General features: G+C 43.7%; 2 protein-coding genes across 9 annotated transcripts; both read left to right on the top strand.

Moving 5' to 3' along the window:
• Positions 1 to 5,759: 5,759 nt before the first annotated feature.
• On the top strand, positions 5,760 to 14,553 carry LOC109765312 (calmodulin-binding transcription activator 3). Of its 5 annotated transcripts, none has more exons than XM_020324107.4 (13): positions 5,760 to 6,156; positions 6,965 to 7,084; positions 7,788 to 7,903; positions 8,032 to 8,120; positions 8,297 to 8,339; positions 9,259 to 9,406; positions 9,518 to 9,637; positions 9,722 to 10,053; positions 11,197 to 11,652; positions 11,788 to 12,488; positions 12,585 to 13,161; positions 13,505 to 13,849; positions 14,217 to 14,553. In XM_020324107.4, exons 1-13 carry the CDS (start codon positions 6,117 to 6,119, stop codon positions 14,325 to 14,327), a joined length of 3,198 nt encoding a protein of 1,065 aa, XP_020179696.1. In that variant the 5' UTR covers positions 5,760 to 6,116; the 3' UTR covers positions 14,328 to 14,553. The 5 variants fall into 5 exon arrangements, with proteins under 5 accessions (XP_020179696.1, XP_073353178.1, XP_020179697.1 ...); XM_073497077.1 differs by having other exon boundaries at positions 5,853 to 6,156; positions 13,934 to 14,553; XM_020324108.3 differs by having other exon boundaries at positions 5,853 to 6,156; positions 9,515 to 9,637; positions 13,934 to 14,553.
• Positions 14,554 to 15,627: 1,074 nt separating this feature from the next.
• On the top strand, positions 15,628 to 21,015 carry LOC109765313 (uncharacterized). 4 transcript variants are annotated; one of them, XM_040387541.3, is made up of 9 exons: positions 15,868 to 16,243; positions 16,347 to 16,487; positions 16,625 to 16,747; positions 17,915 to 18,142; positions 19,065 to 19,272; positions 19,509 to 19,645; positions 20,013 to 20,093; positions 20,202 to 20,268; positions 20,356 to 21,015. In XM_040387541.3, the coding sequence occupies exons 1-9, from the start codon at positions 15,993 to 15,995 to the stop codon at positions 20,695 to 20,697; spliced, it is 1,578 nt and encodes a 525-aa protein (XP_040243475.1). In that variant the 5' UTR covers positions 15,868 to 15,992; the 3' UTR covers positions 20,698 to 21,015. The 4 variants fall into 4 exon arrangements, with proteins under 4 accessions (XP_020179700.1, XP_040243475.1, XP_020179701.1 ...); XM_020324111.4 differs by lacking the exon at positions 16,625 to 16,747 and having other exon boundaries at positions 15,628 to 16,243; XM_020324112.4 differs by lacking the exon at positions 16,625 to 16,747 and having other exon boundaries at positions 15,871 to 16,243; positions 17,920 to 18,142.

The raw sequence follows: 21,015 nt of genomic DNA, 5'->3' as shown, positions 1-21,015 counted from the left end.
GACTTCATCACATAACGGTTCACCATATGTGCATGCTACGGGAATCACAAACTTTAACACAAGTATTTCTCAAATTCAAAACTACTCAACTAGCATGACTCTAATATCACCATCTCCATATCTCAAAACAATTATCAAGCATCAAACTTCTCATAGTATTCAACACACTCATAAGATTTTTTTACTAATCTTGAATAACTATCATAATTAAAGCAAATTACCATGCTGTTTTGTAGGACTCTCAAAATAATCTAAGTGAAGCATGAGAGAACAATAGTTTCTATAAAACAAATCCACCACCGTGCTCTAAAAGATATAAGTGAAGCACTAGAGCAAAAACTATATAACTCAAAAGATATAAGTGAAGCACATAGAGTATTCTAACAATTTCCGAATCATGTGTGTGTCTCTCAAAAGGTGTGTACATCAAGGATGATTGTGGCAAACTAACAAACAAAGACTCAAATAATACAAGACGCTCCAAGCAAAACACATATCATGTGGTGAATAAAAATATAGCTCCAAGTAAAGTTACCGATGGAAGTAGACGAAAGAGGGGATGCCTTCCGGGGCATCCCCAAGCTTTGGCATTTAGGTGTCCTTAGATTATCTTGGGGTGCCATGGGCATCCCCAAGATTAGGCTCTTGCCACTCCTTGTTCCATAATCCATCAAAACTTTTACCCAAAACTTGAAAACTTCACAACACAAAACTCAGCAGAAAATCTCGTGAGCTCCGTTAGCGAAAGAAAACAAAATACCACTTCAAGGTACTGTAATGAACTCATTATTTATTTATATTGGTGTTAAACCTACTGTATTCCAACTTCTCTGTGGTTTATAAACTATTTTACTAGCCATAGATTCATCAAAATAAGCAAACAACACACGAAAAACAGAATCTGTCAAAAACAGAACAGTCTGTAGTAATCTGTAACTAACGCAAACTTCTGGAACTCCAAAAATTCAGCCAAAATAAGACGGCCTAGACAATTTGTTTATTGATCAGCAGCAATTGGAATCAATATTTTATCACGTTCTGGTGATTTTTAACAATTATTTTCGTGAACAGAAAGTTTCTGGAATTTTCAGCAAGATCAAATAACTATCATCCAAGAAGATCCTATAGGTTAAACTTGGCACAAACACTAATTAAAACATAAAAACACATCTAACCAGAGGCTAGATCAAATATTTATTCCTAAACAGAAGCAAAAGGCAAAAAACTAAAAATAAAGTTGGGTTGCCTCCCAACAAGCGCCATCGTTTAACGCCCCTAGCTAGGCATAAAAGCAAGGATAGACCTAGGTATTGCCATCTTTGGTTTTCGGGAAGAAAAGAACAAACTTGTTATCTACGGAATTAATCTTTCTATTTTGATAAAGCACGTGGCTATTAATGGTAGAAGAAAGATTAAGCACGTTGCGGAAAATTGCATCTAAGCTAGCTTTTATCTCTTTGATAGATTCGTTTTGGTAGGAGAGCAAAAGAGATGTAGATTCAACTTTCTCATTCATGGGGTGCCCAAATATGGTTTTCATCTTTTTATAAGTATCTACGGCATCCCCTTCAAGAAAGCCTTCTTCAAATATAGAATCTAAGACATGCTTAAACGAAGAAGGTAGGGCAACATAAAAGCTCTTTAAGTAAATCTCAATTTGGTATTGGGGTACATAGTTAGCCCGGATCCTTAACAGTCTATCCCAAGCATCTTTCAAAGATTCATCGAGTAAATAACAAAAAATTCCGGAATCATCTTCATCAAAATTATTAAGACTCTCATTGACAACTCCGACAGGTTTTTCCATAGCATTATTTATGAGTTTAGATAGAATAGAAGGATTGTCCAAAGTACTAAAACCTTGGAGAGAACCCCCAACTCTTTTTGGTTCCGACATGGCGAAGGAAAAGCGAGCGGAAAAAGAGAGGACGAATAAAACGGCAAGGGTGAAGTGGGGGAGAGGAAAACGAGAGGCAAATGGCAAATAATGTAATGCGGGAGATAAGGGTTTGTGATGGGTACTTGGTATGTTGACTTTTGCGTAGACTCCCCGGCAACAGCGCCAGAAATCCTTCTTGCTACCTCTTGAGCACTGCGTTGGTTTTCCCTTGAAGAGGAAAGGGTGATGTAGTAAAGCAGCGTAAGTATTTCCCTCAGTTTTTGAGAACCAAGGTATCAATCCAGTAGGAGGCCACGCACGAGTCCCTCGCACCTACACAAACAAAAAAATCCTCGCAACCAACGCACTAAGGGGTTGTCAATCCCTTCGCGGTCACTTACGAGAGTGAGATCTGATAGATATGATAAGATAATATTTTGATATTTTTATGATAAAGATGCAAAGTAAAGAAAGCAAAATAAAAACGGCGCCAGAAATAGCTTGTTGTCGGGAGTTTAAATATGATGGAAAATAGACCCGGGGGCCATAGGTTTCACTAGTGGCTTCTCTCGAGAGAATAAGTATTACGGTGGGTGAACAAATTACTGTTGAGCAATTGACGGAATTGAGCATAGTTATGAGAATATCTAGGTGTGATTATGTATATAGGCATCACGTCCGAGACAAGTAGACCGACTCCTGCCTGCATCTACTACTATTACTCCACACATCGACCGCTATCCAGCATGCATCTAGAGTATTAAGTTCAAAAGAACAGAGTAACGCTTTAAGTAAGATGACATGATGTAGAGGGATAAATTCATGCAATATGATATAAACCCCATCTTGTTATCCTCGATGGCAACAATACAATACGTGCCTTGCTGCCCCTACTGTCACTGGGAAAGGACACCGCAAGATTGAACCCAAAGCTAAGCACTTTTCCCATTGCAAGAAAGATCAATCTAGTAGGCCAAACCAAACTGATAATTCGAAGAGACTTGCAAAGATAACCAATCATACATAAAAGAATTCAGAGATGATTCAAATATTGTTCATAGATAAACTTGATCATAAACCCACAATTCATCGGTCTCAACAAACACACCGCAAAAGAAGATTACATCGAATAGATCTCCACAAGAGAGGGGGAGAACATTGTATTGAGATCCAAAAAGAGAGAAGAAGCCATCTAGCTAATAACTATGGACCCGAAGGTCTGAGGTAAACTACTCACACATCATCGAAGAGGCTATGGTGTTGATGTAGAAGCCCTCCGTGATCGATGCCCCCTCCGGCGGAGCTCCGGAAAAGGCCCCAAGATGGGATCTCACGGGTACAGAAGGTTGCGGCGGTGGAATTAGGTTTTTTGGCTCCGTATCTGGTAGTTTGGGGGTACGTAGGTATATATAGGAGGAAGAAGTACGTCGGTGGAGCAACGTGGGCCCCACGAGGGTGGAGGGCGCGCCTAGGGGGGGTAGGCGCGCCCCCCTACCTCGTGCCTTCCCGGTTGATGTCTTGACGTAGTGTCCAAGTCCTCTGGATCACGTCCGTTCCAAAAATCACGTTTCCGAAGGTTTCATTCCGTTTGGACTCCGTTTGATATTCTTTTTCTGCCAAACTCTGAAATAGGCAAAAAACAGCAATTCTGGGCTGGGCCTTCGGTTAATAGGTTAGTCCCAAAAATAATATAAAAGTGTATAATAAAGCCCAATAATGTCCAAAACAGAATATAATATAGCATGGAACAATCAAAAATTATAGATACGTTGGAGACGTATCACGCCGCAAACCGCGTCGTAGTGGATGTCGCCAGCTCCTCCCAGAACGTATCCATCATCAATCTCACATCCACCGGCACCGTCAGGGTTCCGGGCTCCGACAAGAAATAATTGGGCATAGGAGACTGCGACGCCTTGAGTCCCATCAGTCGACCCGTGTCCCATGTCCTACTCTACCTCGCCGACGACAGGACCAACACTCTGAGGGGCGCAGCAGGCCGTCGGACATGGGCACAGGGGAGCTAGACGAACTGCGTTTAAGATTAGGTCTACTTGCATGTAATAGTGTGGATTTGAGGTTTCTAATTTAAGGTATCCGGTTGTGGATCAATTATTTGAGGCATGACCGCACTGTTCACGGACGCGCCCAAGCACGTCCGCGGGCGTTTAAGGGGTCGGATTTGCTCCCTTTGTTTCTAAATATAAAGCCTTTTTTAGTGATTCCAATATAGACTAAATTCAGAGCAAAATTGAGGGAATCTACACTCTAAATAATGTCTATATACATCCATATGTAGTTCATTATAAATTAAAAAAACTTATATTTGGGAACGAAGGGAGTAATATTTTAGTTCATATAGCCAGTTTATGTCACATTATTGTATTTGCTCTTACTTAACACGACGGTTCTAAGAGCATCTACAGCCGGAGGCCCAAAATCCACCTTAAACGCCCAGGCGGACGGTCTGGTCACAAAAAATCGATCCAGACAGCGCCTGAAATGGGCCTCAAACGTCCGTGCTGACCGGCACCCCTCGTATCCAGCCAAATATGGGGCGAATATGGGGAGGCCCGGGCGCGTCCGCCATGTCGGACCCGGCCCACGCTGGCACACCCGACTCCACATATATTTCTCCCCATTAGCTCGCCGGACCAAACCCTAGCCACTTCCCTCCACCCTCCCCGCCACCCAATCTCCCGTCCGGCCTTCTCCGGCATGGCGGGCAGCGGATCCGAGTCCTTCACCTCCAGATCCGTCAACTCCGAGCTCATCTCAAGCGACCCTGAGGAGGAGATGGCCGCCTGGCTTGCGCTCCGCCGCTCCTGGGAGGAGGCTTGTGAGAGGCAGCGCTCGGACTCCTTCCGCCGGGAATCCATTGCGTCCGCCCAAATGGCGCATGGATCCGGTGCGAGGTGTGCCGTTGATGTCTCACCAGAGGCGGTCCGGTCCATCTGGCGTCCGAACACGATGGCGGACGCGCAACCCCTCTGTTGGCGCGCAGAAGCCATGGATGCACCATGGGCTCGTCCGACGCAAACATGGCGCGTCGTTCCTGCTGTGCGAGGCAGCGGGCGTGGGAGGCGGTGGCAGCCCTTGCGGCGGTGAACATCGGCAAGGCGGAGTTGCATTCACCGGCGCCCCGTACGGTGCATCAGTCCGGGCGTAGCAACCGCGTCGTGGTGAATGTCGCCGGCTCGTCCCAAGACGGATCCATAATCGATCTGACGTCCACCGGCACCGTCCGGATTCCACGTTGCATATAATAATATGGATTTGATATTTCTAATTTGAGGTATTTGATTGTAGGAACAAATATTTGAGGCGTGATCGGTCACTATCCACAAACGTGCCCGGTTGCGTGCAGAGACGTTTGACGGTCCGATTTACCAAGTCTAGTTGTAGACGCCCTGAATTCTAAGAGCATGGTTAATAGTATAGCCAGCTGCTGGCTATAAGCCAGTGCCATGTCATCTATAGCCCATCTTATAGCCAATATGTACAATAGTAGATCAAAAGAGTGAAGAGCCCGCTTATCTTCTCTCTCCTCTTCTCTTTCCTCCAACTAAGCACAAATATACTAGTTTATTCCTCATAGCCCGCTGACTCAGCTCTATTATACTTGCTCTAACCCATGGTCTCTACAGCCGGTGGGCTCAGGGTGCCCGGTGGCATCGTAGGCACGTGTAAAAACCGTAGCATGCAGATGCAGGGCCACCGGCAAGGGGACACTAGACCGGAGTATAGTATACACGCAAAGCTGACAGGTTTGGCGCCTTCCACCTACCGCTCCACAAGTCAAGTCGTGTGTACGCCTGCGGCCGGCCCGCACCACCAACCGTAATATCGTGTCCCCATCACGGCCCCGCAATCTCCTCCTGCCAGAAAGATCAGATATCCCTTACCCTCCAGAGCGAGGGGCAGAACGGGCATTTCCCCCTCCACGACCCCCGCTTTCCTCCCTCCCTTCCTTTGTAGGTTGTAGCCATCGCGCGTGGTGGTGGCTGTCCAGTTGTTTCCCTTTCCCCGCCTCGCCTCATCTGTCGGCTAAAATACCCATCGCCACCACCTGACCCGCAGCAGCCCGTCTCTCCCCTCGCTCACCCAGACGGAATCCCACAAAACCCTACCGCGGAAATTCGCCCGGCGCGGATCGCCGGGAGAGGGCAGCCCCCGGAGGCCTGCTCGGGGCTCGCGGTCGCGGCGGCGCTGCCTGGTCTCACGCGGCGCTCCGCAGATGGCCGAGGGCCGGCGCTACGGGATCGCGCCGCAGCTGGGTGAGAGCCGCCTCGGATTTTTTGGTGGGGTTTTGTTTGTTTGGGTCGGTTTGATGGATCCGCCCGCGCCGGCTTCAGGTGGCCGGCGCTGGTCAACGCCTCCCGGTCTTTGTTTCGATTTGTTTCCGCCCGACGCCTTCGTTGCGTGCGGGGATCTGGGTTTGCGGCGGCGTCGAAGATGGTGTTCGGCTGTTGCGGAATCTGGCGGCCATGGATTTGGTTGGTGGGAACTCGGAAGTAATTGACTATAATTCTGTGTTTTTGCGGCGGGGATTTTCGGGAAGTTATGGTGCAAAGTGGAGATCTCAGTTCGGTCACTGTGCGCGTGAGTGCCCTGAGGGTGGAACCACCGGGAGCTGTAGGAGCTATTCGAAATAACTGGCAACTTGCTTTGGGTTTCGGTGTTCTGGAGATGAATTTCGGGGTACCCTGCGGTTCTACGAGTTGTGTTTCATCCGTGTGATGAACATACCCCTTACGTGGTGGTCCTTGTGCTCTTGGGTCTCGACTGAAGTCAGCTTCACAATTTTAACAGTCGGAGTGCTAGTCACTTAGGTGTGTGCAACTACTAATAGTCACGAGGTTTTCTGGGGGCAATCGGGGCTCTGGTGATGTCTCCACATGAACCTGAAATATGAAATTGAATTGTGCAACTGAATTTTGATGACGACACATGCTTTATTCTGTGTAGATTGGGAAGCAACACTGATGACATTTTCTTTGGAATGTTTTTAAATTCCACTTTTATATGACTAATTCTCAATTTTGTTGAATTGTCTAACTCTGCATTTCATTGACTTCTGAACAGACATGGAGCAGATACTGAAGGAGGCTCAGACCCGATGGTTACGCCCTACTGAGATTTGCGAAATACTTAAGAATTACAGGAATTTCCGTATAGCTCCAGAGCCGCCAAATATGCCTGCAAGTATGACCGCCATTTGCTGTTCAACACTCTTGTTATTTGATTATTTGTTTTTCGTTTTCAAAATTAACTTATGTTTTGGGCAAATATATACCAAAGCAATATTGTGCAACTTGGGAACTGGCATTGATTTGATAACTTGCACATCACTGTGTGAGAATAGAAGTTCCATTGAAATTGCGAGAACAGAAAATAAGGTTTATGATGTTTTTTTTCCGTTTTAATCTAGTCAAATATTGATGTCAGGTGTAAACTTAGCACATCCTGGTAGCCCTGCATACTTTTTAATGCCATATAGCAATACAAAATTATGATGCAATCCTTACTGTAACTGGTTTGAACCACATGGTTAAGCCTCTGGATCCACCATGATCTTTCTCCTGCTATCAGGATTGAACGGTTGCTATGTGATCAGTGCACCTTCTTATGCCAAGGGCCGTGTCTTGTGCCCTTGTGCAATGGTATTCTTTTATCTTTTTGGTTATACCTTTTTAGTGCCTTTAGATCAATGCCATTTTGCCTTTGGATCAGCCATGACATTGATTTGAACATTCTATTTTACTAATATCTCCACGCTTGTAATGACACGTACTATTTGGAGCCCATATATTATGAAAGTAAACATGCCATGAGCTGACAAAGTGTCTCCAAGTAGTCATGTTAAGGTCCAATTGTATCTCACTAATATTTGTATCTCTGATTGTAGGTGGTTCACTTTTCTTGTTTGATCGGAAGGTATTGAGATTTTTTAGGAAGGATGGCCATAATTGGAGGAAGAAAAAGGATGGCAAGACTGTCAAAGAAGCCCATGAAAGATTAAAAGTAAGTAAAGTTGAATGTTACCACTACTTATTTCTGCGACATCTTGCAGTATTTTTCTAAGGGTTCCTAGTCATACTGCATCACTTGTCTACAGAGGCAAATTAACTGACATTTCCTTATAAATCTAGTCTGGAAGCATCGATGTGCTTCATTGCTACTATGCTCATGGGGAAGAGAATATAAACTTCCAGAGGAGGAGCTATTGGATGCTGGAGGAGTAAGTGGAACTTTTAGTGATCCATTCTGCTTTTGTAATATTGCAAAGTTCGCAGTTGCTAAATAACTCATGGCATGTGCATCATATATGCTTGTATGGGGCCTACATCCATGCATGTTAACTTAAAAATAGTACACTACATTTGTATTTAAGCTATCCTACCTTTGCTTTTGCAGGGACTATATGCACATTGTCCTTGTACATTATCTCGAAGTCAAGGTTACACCTAAACCTTCTATGGTTGCAATGTTGTTAGCTACTTGTTTACCTTATCCTTATGTCTGGACAACACTTTAGGTGTTCCATGTAAATTATATTGCTTCGATGGCATGATTGGTCTTCATATACTGTTCTTTTTGTGATACTAAATTACTCCCTCCGTCCCAAAGTTCTTGTCTTAGATTTGTCTAGATACGGATGTATCAAGTCACGTTTTAGTATTAGATACATCTGTATCTAGACAAATCTAAGACAAGAATTTTGGGATGGAGGGAGTATTAATCACACTTGTAGTTTTAGTTTGGGATCATGGTTGCTATACCGCCTATAAGGAGTACTGATTTGATTGTTACTAGCCCTGGTGGTTGATGAGCTTGATTCTTATGATAAACCAGGAATTAGGCAATTGTACAAAATAAACTGTTTCAGTGCTGGGATACGTTAAGTGATTTATCCTTGATTAGGTAGCCTTGTCAGAAATTGTTTAATAATGCCGTTGATAACAGGATAAAAATGTAAAATATGTCCAGAACTTGGAGTGAAATTAACTAAAAGGGTCAAGAAATTGGACTCCATGTTTGTAAGAATATTGTGCGTTTATGCTTGCATATGTCCCAGTAGCACATTGTTTGAAAACTATTATCTCTTGATAAACTGACTAATCTGAACATGTGAAACTGTTTTGTCTCTCCATATAGGAACCTAATCAGCCTATTTTGGAAACCCTCTGTTTATGTTGGTTTTAGAAGTAAATTTGTCTTGTTTCTTTGCTCACAATTTTTTACTTTGCCTACTTTTACTATCCTGGGTTCATAGTCTGAGTTTAAGTCGTTGCTGCCTCATTCGTTGTGAACAAAAGCTTCTTCTGCAATAAGCCGCTTAAAGTTTCATTTTCTTTGTATGTGGATATGAACATCAGGCTGGAAAATCAAGTTCTCGTACTAGGGGGCATGATAACATGCTACAAGGGGCCTATGTTGATAGCCCTTTAAGCCACTTGCCTTCACAAAGTACAGACGGTGAAAGCTCACTTAGCGGACGCGCCTCTGAATACGAGGCAGAATCAGGTAGAGCTGTTTGATCATCTTATTCTGTTCCGCGCGAAGTCCAGTTAAATAGTTTCACTGATACTATTCCAATTATGCACAGCGTATCTAAAGCAAAATTCGGTGCAGCAGATATTTATTCGGGAGGAGCCGGATACCACTCTATCTCTCGGATGCAGCAGCATGAAAATGGAGGTGGATCCATAATTGATGCTTCTGTTGTCAGCTCATACAGTCCTGCATCGTCTGTAGGTATGTGTCACCAAAAATGATTTATTCAGGTTATGAACCTAAGTTGAATGGATTTGTGACTCTTCATTTGCTACCAATGGTTAGGTAATCATCAAGGATTACAGGCTACATCACCTAATACAGGCTTCTATTCTCATTATCAAGATAACTCACCTGTGATTCATAACGAGTCCACTCATGGAATTACATTCAATGGGCCCAGTACTCAATTTGACCTGTCATCATGGAATGAAATGACGAAAATGAATAAAGGGATCCATCAATTGCCTCCATACCAGTCTCATGTCCCTTCTGAGCAGCGTCCTTTTACAGAAGGCCCTGGAATAGAATCTTTCAGTTTTGATGAAGTATATAGCAATGGGCTGGATATCAAGGATGATGGTCATGCAGACACTGATAGAGAAGCACTGTGGCAGGTAACAGGCGCATTTTTGTGTGGCAATATAATATATATAGCATATTAATGTTCTCTGATGATAAAGTTTTGTTTATGCAAAGAGGAGGTTTGCCTCTGATTACCCCTAACCCTTGTCTCCTGCTGTGCCCATGGGGCACGAGGATCTGCACGGCTATGAGCATAGGCCGTTGCACACTGCCCATGAAATTGTGTCTATCTGTTTATGTCAACTTGTACTTTTAGTGCCCGAGTTGCCTCAGAAATTTGCAAAATGGAATATATATTGTTTCCCTGTATTCTGAAATGCAGAGAGTTTTCTAACTGATAACCCTTTCACTTTTATTAACAATAGTAATTCGCGCGACATTGTTTGATAAAGTAGCCTACATACTAATTTTTGAAATGGGGTATTGGTTCTTCTCAAAAGTCAATTAGGAGCACATCTTTCTCTAACAAACAGTACCAGACTGGAAGTACAATAGTAATGCCACAAACGCCTTATGTATTGTTTTTATTCCGCTTAAGTGTATTGTTCCTCAATATTTCCAAAATGTAGCTCAAATGATTTTTAGGATGAGGATGGCGAGCTCAAATGCTAAACGAATTCTAGTAGGTAAAAATTAATAGGAAATTGGAATTTTAGTGGGGAAATGGTAGACTATAGAGCAGCAATGTCATTGTCAGCTAAAAGAGCATAGCCAATCTTAACATGTTTGTTTCTCCAGCCTTTCGGTTACCTAGTGTTGTTAAAGTATGAATCTATGATACTCCCTCCGATCCGTCATAATCATGGATTGGGGGGAGTGTTATATATATCCACTTTGCACAGATTAATATTTGCAGCTTTTATAGTGATTTTTCAGGATGGCGTGTATTTATTTTCTTTGAATAGTCGTAGTAATAGTGTTTCATATTACATTGTTTAAAAGATGATTTCCTGGTTTTCATTTCCATGGTAGAACTTTTTCTTTCTTTCCCTTGCTGGTTCTTGGCATCCCAGCGGACTTATTTTGTATGTTATTTTGCACACTGATTAATTGCATCTGCTTGACTTCCATGCTACTGATATTATACTATTATTGTCTTCCCCCTAAAATATATACTATTATTGTCCGGCTTCAATTTGGTTTTGGTACTCACTTGTGAAACTACTGAATTTCAGCTTCCAAGTGCTAATGATGGTACGACTACTGAATTTCTTCAGCTTCCAAGTGCTATTGATGGCAGGACTACTGAATTTCAGCTTCCAAGTGCTACTGATAGTACATTTGCTACAGTGGACAGTTTTGAACAAAACAATAAACTTTTGGAGGAAGCCATTAATTTCCCCGTCCTGAAAACTCAATCATCTAATCTTTCTGATATCCTGAAGAACAGCTTTAAGAAAAGTGATAGTTTTACTAGATGGATGAGCAAAGAACTTGCTGAAGTAGATGATTCCCAAGTTAAGTCCAGTTCTGCATTGTACTGGAACAGTGAAGATGCTGACAATATCATTGGAGCATCGAGCCGTGATCAGTTGGATCAGTTTACTCTGGACCCAATGGTTGCACAAGATCAGCTGTTTAGTATAACTGAATATTTTCCAAGCTGGACATATGCAGGTTCAAAGACTAGGGTATGTCTTCTTACACATCCTTTTACCTTTATGCTTCTAAAGCTTGAAAGTCTTAGGAGTGCCATACGAAATAGAACTGTCTTGGTGTGACTGAATTAGTGTTTAACTGCTTACAAAATTTCTTGTGTCCTGCAGGTTCTTGTTACTGGTAGATTCCTAACTTCTGACGAAGTTATAAAGCTCAAGTGGTCGTGTATGTTTGGAGAAGTCGAAGTTCCAGCAGATATTTTAGCAGACGGGACTCTCAGGTGTTATTCTCCCTCGCACAAACCTGGCAGGGTCCCTTTTTATGTGACTTGCTCCAACAGGTTAGCCTGCAGTGAAGTACGAGAGTTTGAATATCGACCAAGTGATTCTCAATACATGGATGCTCCAAGTCCACATGGTGCTACAAACAAAATATATCTCCAGGCGCGTCTTGATGAATTATTGTCATTGGGACAAGATGAGCAAGATGAGTTCCAGGCAGCTTTATCTAACCCCACAAAGGAGTTGATTGATTTGAACAAGAAGATAACCTCATTGATGACAAACAATGATCAGTGGTCTGAATTGCTAAAGTTCGCTGATGATAATCAGCTTGCCCCTGATGATAGGCAGGATCAGTTTGTTGAAAGCGGGATCAAAGAAAAGCTGCATATCTGGCTTCTCCATAAAGCAGGAGGTGGTGGCAAAGGTCCCAGTGTGTTAGATGATGAAGGGCAGGGCGTTCTTCATCTGGCAGCTGCTCTAGGATATGATTGGGCGATAAGGCCAACAATAACTGCTGGTGTAAGCATAAATTTCAGAGATGTTCATGGATGGACTGCACTTCACTGGGCAGCATTTTGTGGCAGGTAAGTTCTTCTGAGGGTTATACTTTTTGTTTGCACATACATACATACATACATACAACATGTATATGTACTAAACTTGTTTACCCTGTTCTGCAGAGAGCGAACAGTTGTTGCTCTTATAGCATTAGGTGCGGCTCCTGGAGCTTTGACGGATCCAAGGCCTGATTTCCCTTCAGGACGCACGCCAGCTGATCTTGCGTCGTTTAATGGGCACAAGGGAATATCTGGTTTCCTGGCAGAGTTTTCTTTAACAAGCCACCTTCAAACCCTCAACCTGAAGGAAGCCATGGGGAGCAATGCATCAGAGATATCTGGTCTACCTGGTATTGGAGATGTTACCGGAAGAATTGCCTCACCATCGGCAGGTCAAGGTCTTCAGGCTGGATCGATGGGAGATTCACTAGGTGCTGTGAGGAATGCTGCCCAAGCTGCTGCTCGGATATATCAAGTTTTCAGGGTGCAGTCCTTCCAGAGAAAGCAAGCAGTTCAGTATGAGGATGACAATGGTGTGATATCAGATGAACGTGCCATGTCACTCTTGTCTTATAAACCATCTAAACCAGGACAATTCGATCCCATGCATGCTGCTGCAACTCGAATACAAAACAAATTCCGTGGATGGAAGGGAAGAAAAGAATTTCTGCTTATTAGACAGCGAATTGTCAAGATCCAGGTATGAATATTTAGTGTATGACAATTAATCAAATGATTTTTGTTAAAATTCTGAACGCTCCAGATTAATACTGAATGAGTATGCCAACACACCATATTTTTTCTACTGAATTTTGCAATACTAAAATCAACTATGACCATATCATTCACAAATTTATGTAAAGGTAATTGAGTGAAACATGAGCTATATTTTTTTTCTCTTCCACTAATCTAGTATCTAGGACAGGATATCATAACATGATATTTTAACAGTAGTGTAATGCTTTGTCAAGTATCTCTTCTTCTGATGCTATTATTATAAATGAACAAATTTTCTCAACCGTGCTATATTGTGTACTGGCTAGGCTCATGTGCGAGGTCACCAAGTGAGAAAGCATTATCGCAAAATAATTTGGTCTGTCGGGATAGTGGAGAAGGTTATATTGCGATGGAGGCGGCGAGGAGCTGGGTTACGCGGGTTTCGGTCTACAGAAGTTGCAACAGACAGCAGCACTAGTAGCAGCAGTGTCGATGTAATCCCAGTTAAACCTGCAGAGGATGATTATAACTTCTTGCAAGAAGGACGGAAGCAAACTGAAGAAAGACTGCAGAGAGCTCTTGCCAGAGTTAAGTCCATGGTTCAGTACCCGGAAGCCCGGGACCAATATCAAAGGATTCTGACTGTCGTAACAAAAATGCAGGAATCCCAGGTAGCATTATGTTTTCCCGCCCTTTTAGCACCAATACAAAAGTTTTAGGGTGATGCTAAACAATTAGGCATTTTTTTCTGCCAGAGTATATTTACCCCTCAACTCTAAAACCAGACAAATTGGACCCACAACTATCAAAAGTGGAGGCTATTCCAAAGTAGTTTTGGATGGCGTGGAGTTGATTTCCAGAGCCACGTCATAAAACCCCGCCTGGGGGTAGTCCCTGGGAAGAGATCTATCCGGTTTTGATAGATGTGGACGTGATTTGTCTGATTTAAGAGTTTGGGGGTGAAAAAAAGAAATGGCAGTTTTGCTCTGTTTTCTTAATGGGAGGCTTACTCAGTTCTTTGTTGCTAATGTGACACAGCCTGTGGAAGAAAGTATGCTTGAGGAGTCGACGGAGATGGATGAAGGCTTTTTGATGAGTGAATTCAAAGAGCTCTGGGACGATGACGTGCCGTTGCCGGGCTATTTCTAGGTCCTAACTAAGTGGTGTTTGTTCTTGTAAATTACCTCTCTGATTTGTTTGTTAGCCTCACCAGATAGATGATAGTGACTAAATTACCTTGTCCATTATGGCTTGAGTTTTTGTTGGTCTCTTGGTTGTCTAGCTCTAGTGGCTCCTTGTACAGTATATCCATCCTGGGTGAAAATGTACCTGAATTATGAAGTTAAAATTGTTCAGTTAGTTGCTTGACATTAAACTCGTTATGCATGGATGTTGATGAAGTTTTTACTCCGTGCCAACCTGGGTTCCAGCCTAATAAGATTGCAGCAGGTTGGTTCATTTGTGTTTGGGGATATAATTTGTATGCGACATCATTCGTAACAGATTGTTTCTAATTGCATGTGTTGGGAGGGACATGTGATGGGTACCAACATGATCGTGTGATTTTGCTGAAGCTGTAGGAACAGAGTTGTCGAAACCTCTTGGCAGTGGTGAACGCAGCATGCTGTTTTGATGGTTTGGTCAGTATGTTTTCTTGCTTTGCTGACGTGAACCGGAAGATGCCAGGACAAAAACCCGAAACCAAACACCCAACCAAATAAACTTTCGGCCGCGCCGTCCAGCTACAAGTGTCCAAACAAGCAAGCAGAGAAGAAGGAGCGACATAGACATGTCGCCGTAAAGAAAATTCTCTCGTCTCCAGAGCATTTTGACGCCTCTGCGCGAAAGCGACGCCCCGCCGCTCTCAGGCCACGAGTCTGTTCGTGCAGACTAGAGTAGAGTGGAAATGAAACGAGAATGGTCTGAGTGCGACACGCGTGGATGCCATGGGCACAGTGTTGCTGTCGCGAACCATCGCGCATCGCATGGAAAGGATCAACGCGCGGTCCGTCCATCGCGGTTGCCAGTTGCCACCGGTTTCGTAATGGGTCGGACGCGGACGTGTAACTGGACACGACGGGGGCGTGCGCGTGCGTGTCGGCTGTTGCGTGCACAACTCCCGCTCTCTCTAGTCTTCCTTGCCGCCAGTCACCGCTCCGAGTGAGTGATGCGATGACCATGCCACTCGCTCCTAGCGGGTGCTGTGTGCGTTGATTTTTCATACTACCTCTGTCTGAAATTACTTGTCGCTCAAACGGATGTATCTAGACTTATTTTCATGCTAAATACATCCATTTAAGCGACATGTAATTCCGGACGGAGGGAGTAATACTCCCTCTGAAATATAAGAGCGTTTATAACTTTAACTGTAGCATGTCATCATGAGAGACCCCGCCAATGATCACCCATCCAACGACTACGTAGTTGGCATCTGGCACCATAATCAAGCACCGCCCTAGAGCCAAATCAATCATGCGTAGTACGTGCAGTCGGCCTTAAACCAGTGATGGCTGGAGCGCCTGCAGGCCCCTGGCTTGTCCTGCAGATGCAGATGCAGTGCATAGCTAGCTGTGTAGAATGGGTCGCGCCTGGTCGCCCAGCTGGGTCGGGTCGGGTCGGAGTCCCCAAAGTAGTCCAGAAGCAGCCGCAGCTTCGGTTAAGTTTTAAAACTCCAGCGCGACTATTCCTCCCTGCTAGTCCCCACATTGACACACGTTGCCCACGCACGCAGGCCGCCCGGAGCACGGCTTCCTGTCTCCTCCGCTTCGCGGCGACTGCGAGGGGGAGGGGACGGATCCCATCTCCGGCACATCCATGGCCCCCGCCTCGCCGGAGGAGCTCCATTGCGCGCCCGCGCCGGAGAAGACCCCGCCTCCGGCCCCGGAGGGCGAGCTCCGGTGGCTCCGGCGGTGCGCGGGGGCGGCCGCGGAGGGCGACCTCCGGTGGCTACGCCGCTGCGTGGGGGCGGCCACCAAGGGCTTCGCCATCGGCGCCGGGCTCAAGGGCGGCCTCGCGCTCTTCTCCCTCCTCGTCCGCCTCCGCAGCCGCCGCTCCCCCAGATCGAGGTGGGCGCTCGCCGCTCTCCCCCGCACGCGGCTCTGCTGATCCCTGCTGCCGCTGCTGCTCGAGCCTTGTTGTGTCGTAACCCGTGTGCCGTGCTGCGTGTAGGAAGGCGGGCGCGATGACCAACGACGAGGCGGCGCTGCTGGCGCTCAAGGAGACGGTCAGGTACGGCATGTTCCTCGGCACCTTCGCCGGCGCCTTCGCCTCCGTCGACGAGTGCATCGCCGCCCTTTGGGGCCGCAAAAGGTCAGCCGTCTCACTCTCAGTCTCTCTCACACCCCGCCGTTCAAGTAATACTACTGGCTAGTAGTTTCTCCCCTTCCTATTTATGGCAAGGGAAGATGGTGGGCGGATCCTTGATTTGAGCTAATAATTGCCTTCAGCTTTGCGGAGTTGCGTGTAAAGACAGTGTGTGAGCAAACTCTTGAAGGACAATTGGAAGAGCAGTGTCTGTTTTGTTACTGCCTGCTCATATTTTCAAGGAGATGTGCTTTGACGTGGATTAGGTGAATTGTTCTTTGTTTGTTGGTACCGTCAATTGCAAGCAAAGATTGCTTATTTTTGGTCAGGACCTGGGGATCAACCTCTTGCAGCTTGCAAATAGTTGCTGTGTGGAAATCATGTTTGTTTGCTACTTGAATCTGGGATTGCTACTTTTTACTTCCTCTGTCCTGGTTTATTAGGCCCCCTCACATTTTGAGCCAAAGTTTGACTATACATTTGCGGAATAAAATATGAGTTATATGTAGGAAAAATGGTATCACTGAAAACTTCATTCAAATACGATTCCAATAATATAATTTTTACGACATGTCACTTTTATTTTGCAAATGAAATCGATGGTCAAAGTTTAACCCAAAATATAAGGGGACCTAATAAACCCGAACGGAGGTAGTATTAGATTGGTACTGACCAGTGACCAACATTTTGCAACTCTAGTCTGAGGTATCGTCAAAACAGATTTGTAATATTTGACTGCTAAATTCTAATCTTGGACTTCCATTGACGCTTCGAAATACCAAATGATGCAACTCTTGCGTGATCTGGAGATATATGTTGCTTGCTAACCCAAAATAAGATCCTTACAACCACCTGAGCGCAATCTCAACAGTGTATAGTGAGTCTGTCTGAACTTAAATCATCATCTTTATTGATTACGATGAATCAATACGCCTAGGTTTATGCTTCCAAAAGGACCATAGCAAGGTCTTCTTTTATTCCCCTGTCTAACATAAAATGTTGCTTGGATGATTTTGGATCTCGAAACTTCCCTTGGGATACTGTAACCTAGAACTTTCAAACTTCACTTTTGAATCCTGCAAACAAAAAGTCGCAAACTTGGCTTTATTTTGTTTTCCAATAATTTTAAAAAAATATTCCACATTTCCAATTTTCAGTGACTTCAGTCAGGTTTCTACACACATGCCACGAAACCACCGAATGTACTCTCAGGCTGTGCCTATGAAGTCGCCTTACCATACGCATAAGCGTTACAAAGTTATGAAGGGGCTCGGTCGCCACAAAACGCATTAAGCATTTAAACTTTGGTTATATCACAGAATGCATGTTGTTCTCTGTTCCATTGTATCTCCATTGTATCTTCCACACTATCATTCTTTGATGTATGAGTTCGTTTTGGGATAGTATATAACTCAATACTCTTGTTGCTTCAGAACAGCAAGGTGGAGGTCATTATTATCTGGGTTAATTGCTGGTCCTTCTATGCTCTTGACGGGGCCAGGCACGCAGCATACCAGTTTGGCAATATACATTCTCATGCGTGCTGCAGTGCTTGCATCCCGTTGTGGAATAAAGAGCAAAAGATTTGGAAAGATTTGCAAACCTTTGACCTGGTCTCATGGTGATGTCTTCCTTATGTGCCTTTCATCTGCACAAATTTTGTAAGTTCCATTGACAGAATTTGTATGCGTTTTCGGTAGCACTGGTTGTATATGTCAATGTTATTACTGTATTATGTACAGAGATTGCTTAGCCCTGTTAATATACACTGATATGCAGTGTATGGAGTTATTTGGGCCTGATGGCCCTATTGCGCTACACCCAACGCTCGAAACTAGTATAGCATTTCAATTTATGCAGGTCAAGTACTGATTATTTGAAAAAAGGGTCACATAAGAGATTTTTGAACCATTGTATGTTAACTTCTGGAAATGTTATATTTGCACATGGCATTACAAAGTAGTACGGACACCTTTTCTGAATTTTCAAAATTCTCTTGAGATACCTTTTTTGTGGCACATAAGGGCTACTTTGTTAACAAAAATAGCAGCTACGTTTGATCCATAACAGTTGTGTCATTCTTCAGTGAAAATTGAGATGATGTGCTATTTATAAATATCATAAAATAAATAGCATGTAAACCTAGAAGGCAATGCTTTATCTTTCATGTCGTTCACTAATGTCTCATTAGAATGCATCGTATTCAATTCAAATGAGCAGACAATGTTTTGATGTTAGGCAAAGGTTGCATGTCAACAACAATAGGGTCATTTTTGAGAAAATGTGTAAAAGGAATGTGTTTGTTGGACTGTAATTGCTTTGCTAGTCCAAATATTTGAGACATGGAATCATAGAGTGCATTACTGGGCCTGGAATATAAGTGTAAGAATGTGATACATTTGTAGATTCAAGGGAATTTTCCATGTTATCTTGTTTGAAATAACTTCAACCATTTGTTACATTATTAAAACATATAGGCATCATGCACCAGTGATTGGTGAGTATTTTGTTATATATATTTTGCGGTATATATTCAATAGGATGTGGGAATAGTGAGTTTTGCCTATATTGTTGATTCCGCAGATCTGCATACATTCTACAGCAGGACAGTTTGCCGTCATCATATAAATCATTTCTGAAGACGCATGGTGGAAAGGATCAGTCTATTCTACAAGGCCTGAAGGAAGTAGTTAACCACACTGCTTTCTCTAACCTAGAGGCTATTGAGAAGTACTACAAATCTGTTGGTGTTGACATAAAGTTGGATCCAGACATGAAAGTGCCCTGCTCAGTAAGTACTACAAATTTGTGAATAATTGTCAAAAAATTCCTTTGTTTGTAACATGTTGTGTTGCATGATTGCATCACATTAATATAGTATAGTATCCTATCAAGCATTCAGGTATAACATTTTGCTGTGAATAATTGTTGAAGTTTTCCTTGTTAATTTCCTACCATTTGTTGTTTTTATTCCTTCTGTTAATCTGAACCTTTTCCTTCATCTAATCTCTTCTCTCTTCAAACCAGATTGTGCATGGTAATCAATCATGTGCAGGACATTTTATTTCGTTCTTGTTACAAGCATATGGAAGAGCAGTTCCTGTCTATATTCCAGTCTACCTAGTTCCTGCACTTGTAGTTCATCGGCAGGATCTGATGAAAAGGTACACAACTGTATCAAGTAAACTGACATCTTAGGTTGCTCATATTTGTGAAGAGCGCGTTTTTTTTGCTGCCAAAAAACATGTAGGCCCTGCATTAATTGGGCTTGATGTCAGGGTAATTGTGCTTCATGTAAGTATCAAAGCGTAAAAATTTATGTCCTATCTAGATTAAAAAAACGGGTGCTCTTCGTGGTATGTTATCTATTTGCATTCTACGGGAGCTGTCATGCTGCCTTCTGCAGTTTTTGCAAAAACATAACTTCACCCCTAAGACAACGACTCCTAATTGGGTACAACTCTAGCATAGCTGGATACACCTAACATATGTCTACAACATTAAGTGTGCTGAAGCCCTCACAACATGCAGGCCTTACACAATAATGGGGAAGAGTCTTCTAGGAACAGCAAGATCGAGCCTGTTCCTCTCAATGTATTGCGCATCTGCATGGTGGGTTCTTTTTATTTCAACCCCTAACTTGTCGTATCAAGAATGTAGATGTAGCGCCAACCTCCCTTGTTGACACAGCAATTCATGGTGTTTCTTTCTCTATTGCAGGGCTTGGACATGCTTCCTTTTTAGAACCTTCGAGAAGTGCAGTACGCCACTCGTTGTACTTGGCACGGTAAGTGAAGACGCACAGTTTACCTCATGGACCAAGCGTAGTCCAGGTAACCATCTCTGCGATACTAACTTGCTTTTGATGTGGCAGTTCCCGGCGGGTCTGGCGCTGTTTATCGAGAAGAAAAGCAGGAGAACCGAGATATCCCTGTACTGCCTTGCCAGAGCCATCGAGAGTTTCTTCACATGCATGACCGATGCCGGGCTCTGCCCTCCAATATTGCAGATCAAGCGAGCTGATGTAGTGGTTTTCAGCATGGCCACCTCGATCATCATGCACTGCTATGCCCAGGAAAGAGAGGTTTTCCGGTCCAAGTACCTGAATGTCCTCGACTGGGTATTCGGTGTGCCACTTCCGTCGGAAGACGACAGCAAACACCATTCTAGTACATCCAGTGATGGAATCAAGAAAGGAATATTCTCCATTGGATGATGGAATCAGGAGGTGGTTCAGTAGCTTTGCTGGTCTTTAGAAATTCCTCTCCAATGGGGTTGTGATCGATCTTAGTGCAAGAGTAGATAGGCACATTAGACTGGTTCTTGTAGCTTACAACGAGCCTTGTACAGGAGGCTCTTCCCAAATCCCCAGAAGCGGAATTTAATGGGTGTAACAAATCATAGACTTATTCAATTGATTTATCGGAAACCAATGCACTGGTTCAGGATATATGAACTGTAAACTTATTGATCTTGTGATATTGTACCTCTTTATACTGCCTGAGAATGGAACCCTGGTCATTCAACTGTGCCA

This window comes from Aegilops tauschii, chromosome 4, assembly GCF_002575655.3.
Source record: "Aegilops tauschii subsp. strangulata cultivar AL8/78 chromosome 4, Aet v6.0, whole genome shotgun sequence".
NCBI lineage: Eukaryota > Viridiplantae > Streptophyta > Magnoliopsida > Poales > Poaceae > Aegilops > Aegilops tauschii.
This window is presented reverse-complemented; position numbering and strand designations above follow the sequence as displayed.